General features: G+C 35.3%; 1 protein-coding gene and 1 non-coding gene across 3 annotated transcripts; both read right to left on the reverse strand.

Annotated features, from left to right (window-relative positions):
* Positions 1-2,105: 2,105 nt before the first annotated feature.
* On the reverse strand, positions 2,106-4,407 carry LOC106394701 (dof zinc finger protein DOF3.7-like). Of its 2 annotated transcripts, none has more exons than XM_013835269.3 (2): positions 4,056-4,407; positions 2,106-3,433 (listed from the first exon to the last, which is right to left on the reverse strand). In XM_013835269.3, exons 1-2 carry the CDS (start codon positions 4,077-4,079, stop codon positions 2,486-2,488), a joined length of 972 nt encoding a protein of 323 aa, XP_013690723.2. In that variant the 5' UTR covers positions 4,080-4,407; the 3' UTR covers positions 2,106-2,485. The 2 variants fall into 2 exon arrangements, with proteins under 2 accessions (XP_013690723.2, XP_013690727.2); XM_013835273.3 differs by having other exon boundaries at positions 3,955-4,060.
* A 6,193-nt stretch (positions 4,408-10,600) lies between these two features.
* LOC125586657 lies at positions 10,601-10,707 on the reverse strand. The gene has a single exon (XR_007323193.1). It is a non-coding gene; the product is annotated as a small nucleolar RNA R71 (small nucleolar RNA).
* Positions 10,708-18,478: the final 7,771 nt, after the last annotated feature.

Below are 18,478 nucleotides of genomic sequence, written 5' to 3' on the forward strand. Positions count from 1 at the left end.
TTAAACAATCAAAACAATAAGAACCCAATGAAAAAGACTTTTTCTTGGGTTCACCCCCTAGGGTGAACCTTTAGGTTCACCAACCAATAGAAAGTTGTCATTTTAGATCTAGTATCTTTTAATTAAGGAAACAAAATAACTTGCCAAATTATATTATGCTTTTAAAATAAAAAATAAAAAATTAAATAAATAAAAATAACAATAGTTCTAAAAAAAGATTATTTAAAAAAAATATTTATTTTTAAGATTTAGAGTTTAGTGTTTAAGATTTATAATTTAGAATTTATCCAAATGTTTAGTGTTTTTCCAAGGGTTTAGGGTTTACCTAAGGGTTTAGGGTTTACCCAAGGGTTTAGGGTTTACCCAAGGGTTTAAGGTTTTCCCAAGGGTTTAGGGTTTAGGATTAGAGTTTAGGGTTTAGTGTTTTGTTGACAACATGTTTAGTGTTTTTCCAAGGGTTTAGGGGTTTACCCAAGGATTTAAGGTTTACCCAAGGATTTAGGGTTTAGGATTTGAGTTTAGGGTTTAGTATTAGAGTTTAGGGTTTAGTGTTTTGTTGACAACATTTTTTTTTTTTAAATTCGTTTTTTATATATTATTTTTATTTATTTTTAAATTTTATTTTGAAAAAATAATATAATTTGCCAAGTTATTTGGTTTCCTTAATTAAAAGATACTAAATTTAAAATGATAATTTTCTATTGGTTGGTGAATCTAAAGGTTCACCCTAGGGGGTGAACCCAAGAATAACTCAATGAAAAATCATGTTTGGTTGGCGGGCACTATAAAGGGGACATCTACTTCCGCATTTCAAGCCAGCTACTAATCATCATGTGTTCATACACATGATTATCCTTATATATGCTATATACTATATATCCTGATAAGAGTATACGTAGCAGTACACTATTTGATATTAATAAATTTCTAATACATATCAACATACACATAATTATCCTTATATACAAAATATATATCCTGACAAAAGTATACGTAGCAGTACACTATTTGATATTAATAAATTTCTAATACATATCAACTTTTAAAGGTTATGGTACGATTTATTTATATATAGACACTTATTTATTCCTTCTAGTGTAGCTTCAACAATTTTATCAGCTTTTCTATTTTGGATCCCCATGATGTTATTCCTTTTAACAAGTGTGAGAAAATTTCGTGGTGTGCGGGTCATGATAACTTTTACCTAAGTAACTTGTAATTTCTCTGAAAAGGTAGAGCTTAAATGAAATTATGCTACAATATTGTAAGTAATACGACATATAAAATTTATTATATGAAAATTTATACGTCAACTGTGATTACCACTTACCATGAATACATTTGGAGGAATGTTTTTCCAGCTAAACGAAGATTAATCAGCGGATTAGGTGGATGAAACGTGAAGGTACGGTTTCATTATTAGAAGTTTAGAACTAGGAGTATTTATTAAAGATAGAAGAAAAAAGTGTCGAGTGGAATGTGACATTGCGGTAAATCTGGTAATAACGAGAATTCAAGGAAACCGTGCCGTCGTCTCCGAATCTTAGTGGGTGTTTGCTTTAAGACGATGATTAGTTAATAATATGACCAAATTTACAGATCTACACACACTATACAATTATTTATTAGTAAATGCTACAAACGGCTTTTAGTGCGAGTAGGTTAACTTAGCCCTGAACACATTTAAATATTTAATTAACGTATTAATTCCCTTGATCATTAGTTCGTGTAGTCATAATAATACTCACATTAAAGGGATGTGCATAGTAATGAACTTAAGTTGAAATGCTTTAACATAAAGAAAATACTTTAACAGAAAAAAAAAACACCTAGAATTTACGTTGAAAAGGATAAAGGATTGCGAAATTCACGCACGGGCACAAAAGTCAAAAAGCTGAAGAGCAAAGCTCTATAAGTATATATTAATGTCCCCAAAATGCGATGCTATGGGATTTGATAATCATGACTCTTCGTGGATAAAGATCCCGATCATATTTGTTTGTTTTATTTCTCATTATTTGGATAGTACAATTATACTTATAAACCAAAGCTGAAAATATACAACAAAAATCAAAGTTGTATCAATCTTTAGGTTCACACAATATAAATTATAAATTGGATTATGATTTATAGAAAACATGAATAGATTACACAAATACTTCTACAGATAGAAGAAATGATGAATATACACAAAGCCCTCGCATTCACTTATTCTTCTACCCTCATACCCCTCACCATTCCTATGATACAAAGACCCTTTTGCTACTAAAAAAATACCATCAAACCCAATTATGAAATAAATATATATTAAAAAAAAACAGAAAAGATGAAATAAAAAGACAATCTCTAAACTAAGTTCTGACAACTTTAACTAAAGTACCCCATGTGAGAGAAACAAAAGATCATCAAAGTAAAAATATGATAGAATAAGGAGGTAAATAAAGTGAAAAAGAGAAGAAAAGCTATGAAGTTCATGATACATTCTTCACCACGAAGATCCTCCTGTATTACTGAACATCCCACTCCAATATGTATTATGGCTCTTCTCTTGGTTTGTGCTTGAAAACTCTTTCGTGTCAGAAAAAGGGAACAACACCCTACTTGCTCCATTCATATCATCAGCATGATTGTTATCTTCAGCTCTGTGGTTATTGTTGATGGTGTTATGTCCAATCCCTTGATGATGATCAATGGAGAACGAAAGATTATTGTTACTCTGTTTGTAATCAGCCATTGTTGGAATCCCTAAAGATGAGTAAAGGACTGAGTTTGAATCCATCATTTGACCAGGCAATAACGTGTTCATGCCTCTTGAAGAGGCTCCATGAGATGATGAAGCATATATTGAGGATGAAGTATTGTTGTTCTCGACCTTGGGCATATGAAGAAACTGAGACATACCATGATGATGATCTTGCATGACTGGGAAAGACAACAAGTTGAGATCTTTTGACGACTTATTAGGGATTTGGGTTGCAAAAAAAAACGGTGGGTTTAGATCTGGAAGCTTGGGATTAGAAGGTGAAGCTAAAGGTGTTGAGGATCTCTTGTTCTTTCTTGAGCTTCCTCCCACAGGAACGTTACGAAGAGAGCCACCTTCGGTCCAATACCTTCGACAACCTTTGCAGAAGTATCTTGGTTGCGTGAGACTGTAGTTGTTGTAGTAACAAAACTTTGTGTTGGTTGCGTTACATCTTGGACAATTCACTTTCTCTTGCGGCCTCGCCTTTCTAGTACTTTCCATCGTAGTAGCAGTGTTGTTGTCATTTCCGGCGCCGGATCCGCCGTTGGATGCGTTGGGGTTTGGTCTCGCTGTGGTGGCGATGAATGTTTGTTGCTGTTGTTGCTGCTGCTGTTGCTGCTGCGAAGTGTTGTTGCTGGTGTTTGAAATTATCTGCTCCATTGGTTTTACATTTATCATTTCTTGAAAATCCTACAAGAATTGAGATAATGTTTTAGTCACTGATCATGTCAAACAGAACAATAACGAGTGTAAAACGAGTCTTGAATCACGTCAGGACTAGGGTTTGGTGAGATGAATTAAAATTTAAGAAATAATTAAGCACAACAGAAAGAAGAAAATAAAACTAGTTTTTTGTGGTTTAATAAATCGTCGGTGCTTTAAAAGAAAATTATAGGAAGCTAAGTAAACCACAATTTAGAAAGAAAAAGAACTTGGTAAGACCTGAGCACCAAGACCAAAAGGTAAATAACAAATCAAACCTTTTTATCCATTAGTTATCAAAATCTACAATTCATCACATAAAAAGGTGAATATAGAGAAAAAGGTTTCATTTACTCATTCGAGAACTTCGAAAGTTTCGAAAGGATAATTCATCATGCAAATAACATACACAAAAACGTTTTTGTATCTATAAGACTATGCATATAATCACAAGAAGCATAATAAAAAAATTGTTCCATACATACATACATACATACATACATACATACATGTACATGTTAATATCCATGTGAGTATAGAGAGAGGGAAATTGTTAGAGTTAGAAAATAAGAAACAAACAGATATAGCAAAGAGAGATCTTTTGACGTACATGCGTCCACTTCGTAGCATCCATGAACTTTGACAAAGAGAAAGGCAGAGAGAGAGAGAGAAAGGGTAAAGAGCAAAGAGAGAATGTTTTGGAAATAAATTTCTTTTTAGGATGATATTGGCTCTATGGGTTAGCTTTCACTTTATGGATGATGAAAGACAGGAGGCAAGAGGAAGAAGAAGAGAAGAAACCTGCAAAAATAAAATATAAATTTTATATCAGAAAGCAAAAGTAGGGTTTGTTGTTTTTGACTAGCGATAATAATGTCTCCTGGCCTCCCCCTCTAGTTCTTTTCTGGTCCTTCTTTTAAATATTTTTGAAGAAAACAAATTATGGCTAAAAGTCGTTCCATTTAATATTAAAAATTAGTTAGCTAAGATTCATCCTACTATATAAAAGGGACTAAATTACAGGCTTTTGGTACTATCCACCTCAGCCAAAATATTCTCATCCAAAAAGAATTAGAAATAAATATCATTTAGAAGATAATTAACTAATATACCACTTTTGATATTTCTAGAAATTTTAAATTTGTAACTGCTAATTTATTAATAGAATCATATATCTATATTGAATTATGTTCTATTTTTAATCGTTAGATTTCAAGGATAAATAAATTATTAATTTATAATATATATAGTTTATAACTTTATATTGTAGTTATAAATAAAGAGAAAATAACCGGGGAGGGTGAAGAAGCTCATGTAAAATTATGTAATTAAAATGGTAAAATGGTGAGTATAATGAGGTGAATCTAAGAAAATTTGTTGTACAAATTATGGTGCTTTATTTGTCCATTATAATGATTTAAAATAAAATATATATTCACATAAATAAGTCAATATTTGTTGTTTTTTTTTTGGTAAGATGTTAAGATTATCATTTTCTGAAAGGTTACACTGTTGTTTTTAAACAACTTATTACATCAAGGAAACAAAAACAACCAACAACAACTCAAAGTAAAAAAAAGCCTTAAGGAGGTCTTATACAAGAAAGATAAAAAGAAGTAGAGAAGAAGAGAAAGAAGAACTTGCCGGGTAAGAGAGGAGACGGTCACGCATCATACGGTCGAGAGAGGATGACTGATGAAGGTGAGGAGACAGCTGTGAACACACGAGCATTACGCTCTTTCCACAGCAGGTAGATGGCTGACTGAAAGTAGAGCTTGATGACTGGAGTAGCATGCACATCTGCGTTGACGCGAGGTTGATTGATCCAGGATGCAACAGAGTGTAGATCAGTCTGAGGAGAAATCCAAACTTAAGCAGCAAAAGGCTCCTATATCAAGCGAGAGAAATAGCACTCAAAGAAGAGATGATGGTGAGTCTCTATTTCCAGATTACAAAAGACGCACGTTCCGAAGACATTTAACCCCCAACGCCTCAAGCGATCCTTGGTTGGCAGTCTTCTCCCCAAAGCCAGCCATGATATAAACGCATTACGTGGAATATGTTCCTTGAACCAAATAGTCTTGTGCCAATATTTATTGTTGATAGTGTTTATATTCTTTTCTGACATTAGTATCCATATTTTTTTAGTAAACTGATCCAAAGAGATTAGTTTGTGGAGCTAACCAAACGAGGATTATACTGTTTACTTTGGAAAAAGTAATAGGTTGAATGATAGATGGCATGCATGCTTTTTCACATGGAAATCTGCACATATATTAAAATTGTAAGATTTGAATCATAGAGAAAATATAGTGTATATGACTGAAGTTGGTCCATTCCGAAACTAAAGATGGCTAAAATTCTTCTTTGTAAAAATGCATAGATGTGAATCTTATATGAATAGAGTTCTCCATTGCTTATAGCAGTGTAATAAACTCCGTGTGTAAAGGAGAAAAAATGTTATATAAGTGAAAACAAAAATTATGATTTTTTTTTTGTGCCTATAGGCTCTTCGCAATTTGAAGAAAAAAAAAACATATTGTGTAAAAATCTTTGGCTCGGTCAAATTTTATCCAGTTGTTTATAAAACTGTTGTTATCTGATTCATGTAATTTTTCAGTGATGATTTAAAAGCTCAAAAAACCGATCTATACTGACTTTTTGATATTTTTTTCTGTGATTTGAATTTAAAAAGAGATAAAACTTTCGATAAGTTATGTAAACTCAGAACAAGTATTTAGCTTTAGAAAGCATTTACATATTTCAAACTTATAATATATACATATATAATGTTTAAAATTATGCATATAAAACCTGTGTAAAATGTGCATGAATATGTTTCTCTTCTTTAATGTGTTAATCGTACTATATATAACATTATTTTAAAATTTCAAAAAGTTTATGTCACATACAAAAAACCATCAATAAAAAAATATAATTCTCCATCTACAACAAGAAAAATGAAAAATTATAAACATATAAATTTAAATTAAGAAAAACTAACATTGGAAAAAACAAGAAGTTAATGTAAAAGAAAAAAACCGAAAAATAATATTATAAATAAAATAAATTTATAAGACACAATCTGCGCGAAGCGCGGAAAAAATATCTAGTCTTTGATAAAACCGATCGTGGACTTGTTTCATCTATTTCGTAAACTTAGAACATCTCCGACGGTTCTCTATTTCTTTCTCTATATTTTCTTTTCTAATATTTGCGAAGTGATTTATACACATGTCGTTGCTACAATCATTCTCGCTGAAAAAAAGATGACATGACACTTAAACTAGATGACACGGTTTTAGAAAATAGTGACAAGATATCATATTAATTGTGAGATGTAAAATTTCCTTATAAAAATTTAATTTTTTTTTGCAGTGATTTTAAATATGGTAATAAAAATAAATCATATATCATCATTAATGTCAATTTTCCATAAAAATATTTATTTATGGTAAACTATTAAATATATTAATAATTCATATATCACAATTAAAATAATAATATATATGTATATATGTATCTCACATTAATAAAAATAAGCTAAATAAAGTAACACTAATCCAAAAAAATTTGATAGTTAAATATTTAAACATTATTTAAATTTATTCGTTTATCTTCATCATTTAAATTGAAAAAAAAGATTTTTCAGTTTAACTAAAACAAACAAAGTCTCAAATTTATTAGAATTTATATTTATATGTAAAAAAAAATTATATATATATTTAAAATTAGATGGGAAGATATATATATATTTAAAATAAATAATCATTAAACACAATGATATAATTAAAACTATTTTTATAAAATCTAATTTTATCTTTATTAAAAATTAAATCAAATCAAATTTAAATAATTATACCAAATAAAAAAAAAATAAGATTACAAAAATACGTTTATGATTATTTATAACTATTAAAGTTAAAATAGAAATTAATAATTTTGAAATATAAATCAAAATTTTCTTTTGAAATAAAAAATGTTATGTTAAAAATTACTATTTCTGCGCATGGCGCAGGAAAATTCATAGTACTCTATTACAGAGTAAAATATAAATGAATATTACCTTATTATTCTAAAATAGAAAAAAATATGGCATTCTTCTATATTCCACTTTATAATAGAATAAATCTATCGTAGAATAATTATATGGGAGTAAAAGTTACTCTATAATAGAATTATTTTATTTTAGTGTAAATTATATAGGAAAAATAGAGAGTCCGGTGATCTTAATATGAGAAAGATACATGATTTTAGTTAAAAAAAAAATATGATAAAAACAATAATCGGGTTTAACCAAGATGAATCTTGAGATTTCACTCTTGAAAGAAAAATGACTGATTTCCTGGCGCAGGATTTTATTTAGTTGGTAAGTTCAATAACATTAGTGATTATATATTTAGCTTGTATAGAGTTGAAATCAGGAATATACAATACTCTACACATCACGCGGTTAAATTTATTTGTTCGGCAAATTCGAATTTAATCACTTGTCATAATTGCATGTATTGCGATTGCATTGTCAATGGAAAATACTAAATTAACCTCATCACCAAAGTGTACAAGTTTATACAATCTGAGGACGCTCATTACGAAGATGGTTAGTCACTTGTAACATAAATTGCAAAGTATAAGTCTCTAGATCTCCTTTATAAAATTTCCAAAGAATGACACATTAAAATGTTTTTTTAATGAATTTCACATTAAAATAATAATAGAAAGCTTGAGTGGGATTATGAGTACTATTCCCGCCCACCCATTTTGTCAATTACCTTGTCAATTTTAAAATCATTATACCATGTCCATTGTTGAATTACATTTGAAATAGCTTAGAGAACAAGTTAATATTTTCCTAGAATAGGAAAGTGAGTTGTGTTTAGGAAATATTCTAATATGTTAAACCTAATGAGTTTAGGAAGTTTGAGTTATATATAAGGAGATGCAATGGTGTTGCATAACTTATGAGTTTGAGATTGTGAGATTGAGGTTTTGAGTTAGTTTCCTGATATCTTATGAATTTGCATGATTTTAGCCATTCATCCGTATACATTTTGATCATATAGACTAAGATTTAGTTATATTTAGGTTGGATTTTGCATACATGAGTCCTTATTAGGGGCTGGAGTGTGCTATAGAGTTTTTGGAGGTGTTTAGAGATATTTCTGGTGCAAAAGGGTGAAAGATGAACATGGATGGAAGTCTTAAAGATATCTTCTGTTACTAATATTTTGGAAAGACATAGTAAATTGAGTTAGCTTTCTAATGGAAGTGGTTTCAAGTCATTTGAAGCTGTATTGGAGGAGTTATGATCGATTTACTAGAGGTATATCAACCATGGTCGAACCCGGGTAGACCACCGCGGGCGAAGAAGGCTGGACGACAGAAGCTGACGCGGGTAGACCAGCGTGGGTTGGACGACCCGCTACCCGCGCGGACAACCCAGGATGACCCAGCGCAGGTAGACCAGCGCGGGTTGGACGACCCGCGCGGCCGACGGGTAGACCAGCGCGGGTTGGGCGACCCGACCTCTACCCGGGTCACATTTTCAGCTGGTCGAATTTTAGTGTTTTTAAAGGGATTTTTAGACTTTTTAGTGGAAACCATTAGGTTTTCCAGGGATTGTATAAATACCTTTGTTATCCCAAAGTTGGGACTGATCTTATTATCTAAAAAATCAAAGACCACTTTGGAGTGAAAGATCATTATCTTTTGTGATTGCTTGATTGCTTTGATCATTAATCATGTTTAGGCTCAGCTCAACTAATGATTTAGTGTCTATCATGATAATGAGTGAGTAGTCATCTTTGGATTCATGAGTTAGGATGATTAGGATGATTAAGTGATGATCTAGAATGTTTAGAATAGATTAATATGTTTCCTTGCTTGATTGAGTGATCTTAATGCTAATCTAGAGTTGACAATTCAGATTAGAAACCTAGACATTTTATTGCCTGAAAGGTGTTCGATGAAATGTCTGAGCCAACTCAACATGCTCTTAACTTACCCTATCAAAGATATTTGATGTTAGGGGAGTTTTGATAGTTGTATGATCTGTTCTTAATAATTGCTTGATTGACACAAACCAAAGACATTTGATGTTTGATCATTGAGAGTAAATGAGCATTTGTCTTGATAAAGAACTTGCTTAAAATTGTTATCTAGACTTAGGAAAATGTGTTGATTGAAATCTTGCCATTTTAGATTGAATCTTAATCATTTGACATCAAATTCCTACACTCATGTGTCCTCCTTTATCCATTTGATTGAAAGTTGCTAGTTAGTTGTGTTAGAATCTTGTTAGTTTAATCAAACCACTTCATTGAACTGAATGCACTTAGATTAAGTTTGAACCTGCATTCTCTTTGCATCAAAATACTTAGAAATAGATTGACATCTTAAATACTACATGATTTGAATTAGGACCCTTGAAAAGTCCATTTCAAATTTGGCGCCGTTGCCAATTCTAAGTTGATTTTGACATTGAGATTTGGTCCTTACTTGAGACTAAGTCTTATTTTCCTTATATCTAGTTATTGATTCTCTCTCCTAGCCCTTTTGTATCTCAGGTGCATGAACTTGCGGAGCAGAGGCCCAACAGACCTAGTTCCAAGAGTTGAAGACATTAGAGCACTTGAAAGGGAGATTGCAAGGAGAAGAAGAGAAGAAGAGCAACAAGCTCACTTAGACAGATTGGGATTTGTGATGGACCAACATCAAAATCAGCCTCAAGATGGAGAGGGCATTGGCCAAGGAGCTGCCAACCTTAGGCCACAACACCCACAGCGCCAAGCTAGAGCTATTGGCACACATGATGAGCCCAATATCCATGGGCATAGAGCTGGCATCAGAGCACCAGTTGTGGAAAACAACAACTTTGAGATCAAATCAAGCTTGATAAACATGATCCAGAGCAACAAGTACCATGGTCTTGCCTTGGAGGATCCACTAGACCACTTGGATAACTTTGATAAGCTGTGTGGAACAACAAAGATCAGTGGTGTCTCTGAAGATGCATTCAAGCTAAGGATGTTTCCATTCTCTTTGGGAGACAAAGCGCACACATAGGAGAAGAGCCTTTCAAGATATTCAATCACCACATGGGATGAGTGCAAGAAAGCTTTTCTCACCAAGTTCTTCTCTACTTCAAGAACTGCTAAGTTAAGGAATGAAATCTCTGGATTTCATCAAAGGAATCTTGAAGGCTTTGGAGAAGCATGGGAAAGGTTCAACAGCTACATCTCTCAATGTCCTCATCATGGCTTCAACATGGAGAATTTGCTTAGTACTTTCTACAGAGGTGCTTTGCCTAAGTTTAGAAGCCAGCTTGATACTGCTAGCAATGGTTTCTTCTTGGGGAGAAGTGAAGCAGATGCTTTGGAGATTATAGAGAATATGGCTAAGAGTGATTCAGTCTACAGTGATGAGCATGATAGAAGCAACAGAAGCAGTGGAGGTGATGATACAAACACAAAGAGAGAGTTTAAGGCTCTACAAGATAAGATGGATTTGCTTCTTTCGGATAAGCCAAACAAGAGAAAGTAAACTTTGTTGGTGAGCAGAAACAAGAGGAGACAGTTGTGGTTCATGAAGTTGATGGTCTAGAAGGTCAAGAAGAGCTATGTTTTATGAATGCTAATGGGACATGGTACAAGAATGAGCCTAACTTTCAGTATAACAGTTACCAACAAAAGCCCTTCTACAACTACCAACAAGGTGGTTACCAAGGTAGGCAAAACTACTCTCAAGGCGTCTCTTCCAAAGGAAATCAGTCTACACAAGGCCAAGCCGGATCTTCTACTTATGCTCCACAAGAGAGTAGCACTGATGCAATGTTGAAACAGATCTTGGAGTCCCAAACTAGAAGTGAGAAGCACATTGGATATGAGCTGAAGAACCTTCACACCAAAGTTGATGGAAGCTACAATGACCTCAACAACAAGTTCCTACAACTCTCCTCTCACTTCAAGGCTTTGGAGAATCAGTTTGCCTCTATGCCTTCAACCTCCAAGCGCCCAATGGGATCTCTACCAGGAAAATCAGAGCAAAATCCCAAAGAGTATTGCAATGTTATCCTATCTACTACTTCTTTTGAGATTGAGTTGAGTGATCATGAGAAAGAGGTGGATCAAATTGATAGCTTCTTGTATGGAACAGAATTTGTTTCCCAGGCTGCAGCACAGATTCTGGATAAGACTGAACACAAGGCTATGGAGAGGGTAAAGGCACAAGCTGAACTAAAGGTTGCAGCAGAGAATCTGAAGAGAGATGAGCACAAGGCTGAGAATCAAGTTGAAAGAGAGGATGTGCAGAGGCTAAAGGAAGTAAAGTTGAAAGGAACCACTGAGGTTGAGCAGTCACCTTATGATAAGCTCCCATTTCTTCAAATGGTCCTCACCAAAGCTCAAAAGAAGGTGATCTCCAAGTTCAGAAAGGACATGAGTGTTGTAGGAGTCAAGCTTCCAGAGATCTCACATATGCGTGATGCTCATGTTCAAATGATGCTCATCATGGACATTCTAGCTCACAAAGAAGAAGTAGCAAAGCTTCTAGACATCTCTACTGTGCAGCTTGATCCACCAGTCACACCAAAGTCCCTTCCCAAATTAGAAACCCAAGGGAAGTTCACCTTGTCTTGCTCCTTTGGTAAGTTCACACTTGATGATGCTCTTGTTGATTCTGGTGCAAGTGTGAATGTGATCTCAATGGAGATGGTGAAGAGTCTTGGGATTGAAAACATGGAACCAAACACATCTTTACTAATGTTTGGGGACTCCTCTTCTACAACTCCAATTGGTCTCATCAAGGACTTTCCTTTGAAGATTGGAGCTTGCACCATTCCTATTGACCTCACTGTTTTGAAGATGGCAACTGGGAAGAGAGTCCCATTGATCCTTGGAACACCATTTCTCACAACAGTAGGAGCTTGCATTGACTTTGCCAACAAGAAGGTCACACTCCTCAATATAAACAAAGTTGTTTCCTACCCAATCAAGTATCCAATGATGAATGTTGAGTACTGTAGAACCATCACTTGTGGAGAACCTTCCATTGAAAAGATTAAGGATGAAATGGTTGTTAGTGGAAAAGAAAGTCTTGATGGAGAGTCCTCTAAAGAGATGTGTGATGAGCACTTGGAAAGTGCTACAAAAGAGGAGGTGAGTAGAGCCACAAAGGCTGCTCATGACAAGAAGAAGATGATGAAAGAACCTCACCCTCCACCTCTTGATATGATGCCACACACTCTCACTCTTCACCCAACGAAGTTCAAGGATAGAGCTATTGAGTACAAGATCAAATGCAAGGGAAAGTCTACACCATTCTCAAGTGCAAAGGCCATAATCACTCCACAGCTCCAAGATGATCCAATCAAGCTTCAAGAGCTTCTCTCACAAGTCCTCACCATCACTCTTGAAAGTGGGAAGGATCCTCCTTCTCCACTCTCCGCTTGAGGTACCACTCCAACCTTTCCAATGTATATACCAGTTTTTCTTTGCATTTATTCTTTCTTTTGGGTATCTCTTTCAACTTACTAACACAAAGACTGTGTGAACTAAGTTTGGGGGAGGTACCAAGTATTTGATCATGTTTGTTTTGATGATATTGAATTGAGTTTTGCATTGTACATACATATTTGCATAGAAAAACCAAAAATATTTTGAAAAATTTGAAAAACACAAAAAGAAGCATGTAGTTGCATCACTTGCATTCTTAGGATTGAGTCTAGAGCATATAGGTTGCATTCATGAATAGGGAGAAACCTTGTAAAGAACACATGTCTAGAACTCAAAGTGACACCCTAGTTAAACATATCAAGTTGCTTAAGCATCCCTTAAAAGCCTTGCATGGTTCGAGCCTTGAAAACTCTTCTTGAAACTTGTTTGCTTGCTTGATATTGGCATTGTTTTTAAAATCAGCTCCAAACTGAACTTGGCTTGAATGAACTTAATCTCTCTTGCATATGGGCACTTGCATACTTGATCATGGATCTCATACACATTTGAGTTATCTTATTCCATTATACCACTCTTTGTTAACCCAAATAGCACTCCATACCCTACAACCCTAGCCATTCTTTGAGACCAAACATTGATTTGCATGAGTGAGACCTCTTTTGATAGCTTGTCATGTGCAATGTCTTGAGAGTATTGGAGGCGACATATATTTGTTCTCATCTCTTGCTAGCATAATGAGCTATCATTTGGGGATGGTGAGTGGGTTTGTGTATTCTAAATATTAATATTTTGGGTTTGGGGAGTGAGAAAGATGGACAAAGTGTCATGGGAAAAGAAAAAAAAAATCCTAGGGACAAAAGGAAAGAAGGAAGCTCTAGATTGTGTACAAAAGAACCTTCCCCTTATAATAAAAAAAAAAAAAGAAAAGAAAAGAGAATCAATGAGAAGGTGGGGAAGGAAATGAGAAAGAGTTAGAGCTAAGTGTTGTAAAAAGTGAATAAAAGTCCCTAGTTGGTTGAGTCAAAAGAAATAGAGAGTTGTTCTTTGGGTGAGTGATGTGAGTGGGTGCTATTTTGGTTTTAGAATGGGGATGAAAAGGGTAAAGCTTGTAATCACTTAGGAAAAGGGTAGAACGATGAGAATGGATATATGTATGCATGAATTGCTTCTAGTCTTAGATAAATTTTTCATAATGATCAAGCTCCTTGTTCTTGAGTGACAACCACCTTGAAATGATGCATTTGAACCCTCCTCTTCATTCACATTAGACCATTTGCTTGCCTAGCCAAATGATTGAGATCATGTGCCCATTTGTGAAAATTAACCTTGTGTGTGTGTGTGAATCAATGTGAGGGCTGGTTAAAAGAACTTGTTGGTTGATAAGCGTTGCAACTTGTGTAGAGGTTTAAGAGTATTGATAGGCCTAGAGAAGCTAGAGTATAATAAAAGAGTTTGCTCATGTTTTTTGCTATGTTTCTTTAGGATGTCGAGTTGAGTGCTAGAAAGTGTTTCTTTTCGTTATAAGCTCTCATCTTTATATCTCTCTTTCTTGAGTTTTTGAAAAGTTTACTTGAGGACAAGTAAAGGACTAGTGTGGGGGAGTTGATATCTTATGAATTTGCATGATTTTAGCCATTCATCCTTGTACATTTTGATCATATAGACTAGGATTTAGTCATCTTTAGGTTGCATTTTGCATACATGAGTCTTTATTAGGGGCTGGAGTGTGCTATGGAGTTCTTGGAGGTGTTTAGAGACATTTCTGGTGTAAAAGGGTGAAAGATGAACATGGATGGAAGTCTTAAAGATACCTTTTGTTACTAATATTTTGGGAAGACATAGTAAATTGAGTTAGCTTTCTAATGGAAGTGGTTTCAAGTCATTTGAAGCTGTATTGGAGAAGTGATGATCGATTTACTAGAGGCATATCAACCATGGTCGAACCCGGGTAGACCACCGCGGGTTCCCTTACCCGCGCGGGCGAAGAAGGCTGGACGACAGAAGCTGACGCGGGTATACCAGCGCGGGTTGGACGACCCGTGCGGACAACCCAGGACGACCCAGCGCGGGTAGATCATCGCGGGTTGGGCGACCCGACCTCTACCCGGGTCACATTTTCAGCTGATCGAATTTTAGTGTTTTTAAAGGGCTTTTTAGACTTTTTAGTGGAAACCATTAGGTTTTCCAGGGATTGTATAAATATCCTTGTTATCCCAAAGTTGGGACTGATCTTATTATCTAAAAAATCAAAGACCACTTTGGAGTGAAAGATCTAATCTTGATCATTATCTTTTGTGATTGCTTGATTGCTTTGATCATTAATCATATTTAGACTCCGATCAACTAATGATTTAGTGTCTATCATGATAATGAGTGAGTAGTCATCTTTGGATTCATGGGTTAGGATGATTAGGATGATTAAGTGATAATCTAGAATGTTTAGAATAGCTTAATATGTTTCCTTGCTTGATTGAGTGATCTTAATGCTAATCTAGAGTTGGCCATTCAGATTAGAAACCTAGACATTTTATTGCCTGAAAGGTGTTCGATGAAATGTCTGAGCCAACTCAACATGCTCTTAACTTACCCTACCAAAGATATTTGATGTTAGAGGAGTTTCGATAGTTGTATGATTTGTTCTTAATGATTGCTTGATTGACACAAACCAAAGACATTTGATGTTTGATCAATGAGAGTAAATGAGCATTTGTCTTGATAAAGAACTTGCTTAGAATTGTTATCTAGACTTAGGGAAATGTGTTGATTGAAACCTTGCCATTTTAGATTGAATCTTAATCATTTGACATCAAATTCCTATACCCATGTGTCCTCCTTTATTCATTTGATTGAAAGTTGCTAGTTAGTTGTGTTAGAATCTTGTTAGTTTAATCAAACCACTTCATTGAACTGAATACACTTAGATTAAGTTTGAACATGTATTCTCTTTGCATCAAAATACTTAGAAATGGATTGACATCTTAAATACTACAAGATTTGAATTAGGACCTTTGAAAATTCCATTTCATTTCCTCAAGAGATTAATAAGAGAGTTTCTTATTTGTGAGTTCATTGATTTGTGTTCGAGTCTTTGATTTCAATATTTGGTATCAGAGCTTTATATTAAGTCAAAGAAAACATGGGGGATATCGTTGCAGTGAATATCAACAAGAGCAGTGGCTCCTCGTCCATCAAGTGTTCGTTGTTGAATGATACTAACTACACGGTATGGACAATAAGGATGCAAGCAGCATTGAAGGTTCATAAGGTCTGGGAGGCCATTGATCTAGGAGACCTTGATACCGTAAAGGAGATTTGGGAGGCGATCAAGATGAGACATACGGGTGCTGATCGCGTGCGAGAGGCTCGTCTGCAGACCCTAACAGCCTATTTCAACAGACTAAAGATGAAGGATACCGACTCTACTGATAGCTTTGTCGGGAGGATCTCTGAACTATTAACAAAATCAGCAGCCTTAGGAGAGGTTATTGAGGAGTCAAAGATTGTTAAGAAATTTCTCCAAAGTTTGCCGAGAAAGAAATATATACACATCATAGCTGCCTTAGAACAAGTTCTTGATCTAAACAAAACTGGCTTTGAAGACATTGTGGGAAGATTAAAAGCTTATGAAGAAAGAATTTCTGAAGAGGACGACGAGAAACAAGAAGATCAAGGGCAAAATAAACTTATGTATACGAATGCAGATTCACAAGCACAACCACAACAACCTTATCAAGAGAGATACGACTCATCTAGAGGGAGAGGCAGAGGTGGTCATTATGGGTATCGAGGAAGAGGTCGCGGGCACTATGGTTATCAACAGAACGGAGGCTATTATCGTCAAGAAAGAGATGCATCCAAAGTGGTATGCTTTTGATGTGTTAAGATAGGGCACTTCGCTCAGAACTGTCCCGATCGCTTGCTTAAACTCCAAAAAACACTTGAAAGCGAAGCAGATACTACACATGAAGCTGATGAATTGATGGTAAACGAGATTGTGTTTCTCAATGAACGGAAGGTTATACCAAATAAACTTGATACTGCTACTGCTGGAGACAACTTGTGGTACTTGGATAATGGAGCCAACAACCACATGACAGGAAATCTCGAGTATTTTTCACAAATTGATAGAAGGATAATTGGGAAAGTGAGGTTTGGAGCGACTCTCGTATAGATATAACCGGAAAGGGCTCAATTGTTATCGTAACCAAGAATGATGAAAGAAAGATACTTTCTGTTGTGTAATATATCCCTGATCTTCGAAGTAATATTATATCCCTTGGACAGGCTACAGAGTCAGGCTGTGAGGTAAGTCAGGCTGTGAGGTAAACATGAAGGAAGACTTCTTGTTCTTGTATGATCGTGATAGAAGACTGATTGTAAAGGCAAGGCGAGCACCAAATCGCCTATACAAAGTAATCATGGAGGTGGAAAATAAGAAGTGTTTACAAATGGTTCATCACATGGAGTCTTCAAAGTGGCACTCGCGTTTAGGACATGTGGGTCTGAGCAATTTGAAGCAAATGGTCAATATGGATATGGTGATTGGTATGCCTCGTTTTGGAGTTGAGAAGGAGACATGTATAACATGTTTGCGTGGGAAACAAATATGAAAATCTTTTCCTCAAGCCAGCTCATACCGTGCGACAGAAGTACTGGAGTTAGTACACAGAGATCTATGCGGTCTGATCACACCACCTACAGCTGGAGGAAACAGATACGTTTTTGTTTTGATCGATGATCATTCGAGATATATGTGGACCATTCTCATGAAGGAGAAAAGCGAGGCTTTCACTAAGTTTAAACGATTTAAGGACTTAGTTGAGTAGAAGATGAGTGCAAGGATCAAAACGCTTAGAACCGACAGAGGAAGAGAGTTCACATCACTTGAATTCAAAGAGTATTGCGATATCTCGAGTATCAAACGTCATCTTACAGCTCCATATTCTCCGCAGCAGAACGGAGGTGAAGAAGAAAAAGAACGCTGTTAGAGATGACACGAAGCATCTTAAAACACATGGACGTCCCAAACTTCTTATGGGGGGAAGCGGTAAGGCATGCAACCTATCTCATTAACCGGATAGTGACGAGAACTCTGTTACTACATGCTCCATACGAAAGTTTCAGAGGAAAGAAACTGAATATTGGGCACATAAGAGTCTTTGGGTGTGTTGGTTATGTGAAAGTTACGACACCACATCTAAGAAAACTGGATGATAGATCAAGAGCTTTGGTTCACCTTGGAACAGAACCCGGGACAAAAGCTTATCGGCTGCTTGACCCATCGAGTCGAAGAATAATTGTTAGCAGAGATGTGGTCTTTAACGAAGAACAGAGGTGGAAGTGGTTAGAGTTAGAGAAAGAAGTACACAATGATTTTAGTATCATCAACTTCAGTAACAGAGAGTTTGGAGTTGAAGTTGTACCACGATTCAGCGACAAGAGTGAAGATGAAGCTGCTCCCGAGCCTCAGGAAGAGGATAATAGTCAAGAAGAGGATAATATTCAAGAAGAATCACCGGTGATATTACGACGATCTTCTCGTACGATCAACAAACCGAGCTATCTCGACGACTACGAGCTC

Source organism: Brassica napus, chromosome C4 (genome assembly GCF_020379485.1).
Source record: "Brassica napus cultivar Da-Ae chromosome C4, Da-Ae, whole genome shotgun sequence".
Lineage (NCBI taxonomy): Eukaryota > Viridiplantae > Streptophyta > Magnoliopsida > Brassicales > Brassicaceae > Brassica > Brassica napus.

Coding starts and splice junctions, on each gene's coding strand:
- LOC106394701 (XM_013835269.3), bottom strand. CDS start 4,079: ATGGATGCTACGAAGTGGACGCAT. Junction 3,434..4,055: donor ATGCTACGAAGTGGACGCAT/GTACGTCAAAAG, acceptor CAATTCTTGTAG/GATTTTCAAGAAATGATAAA.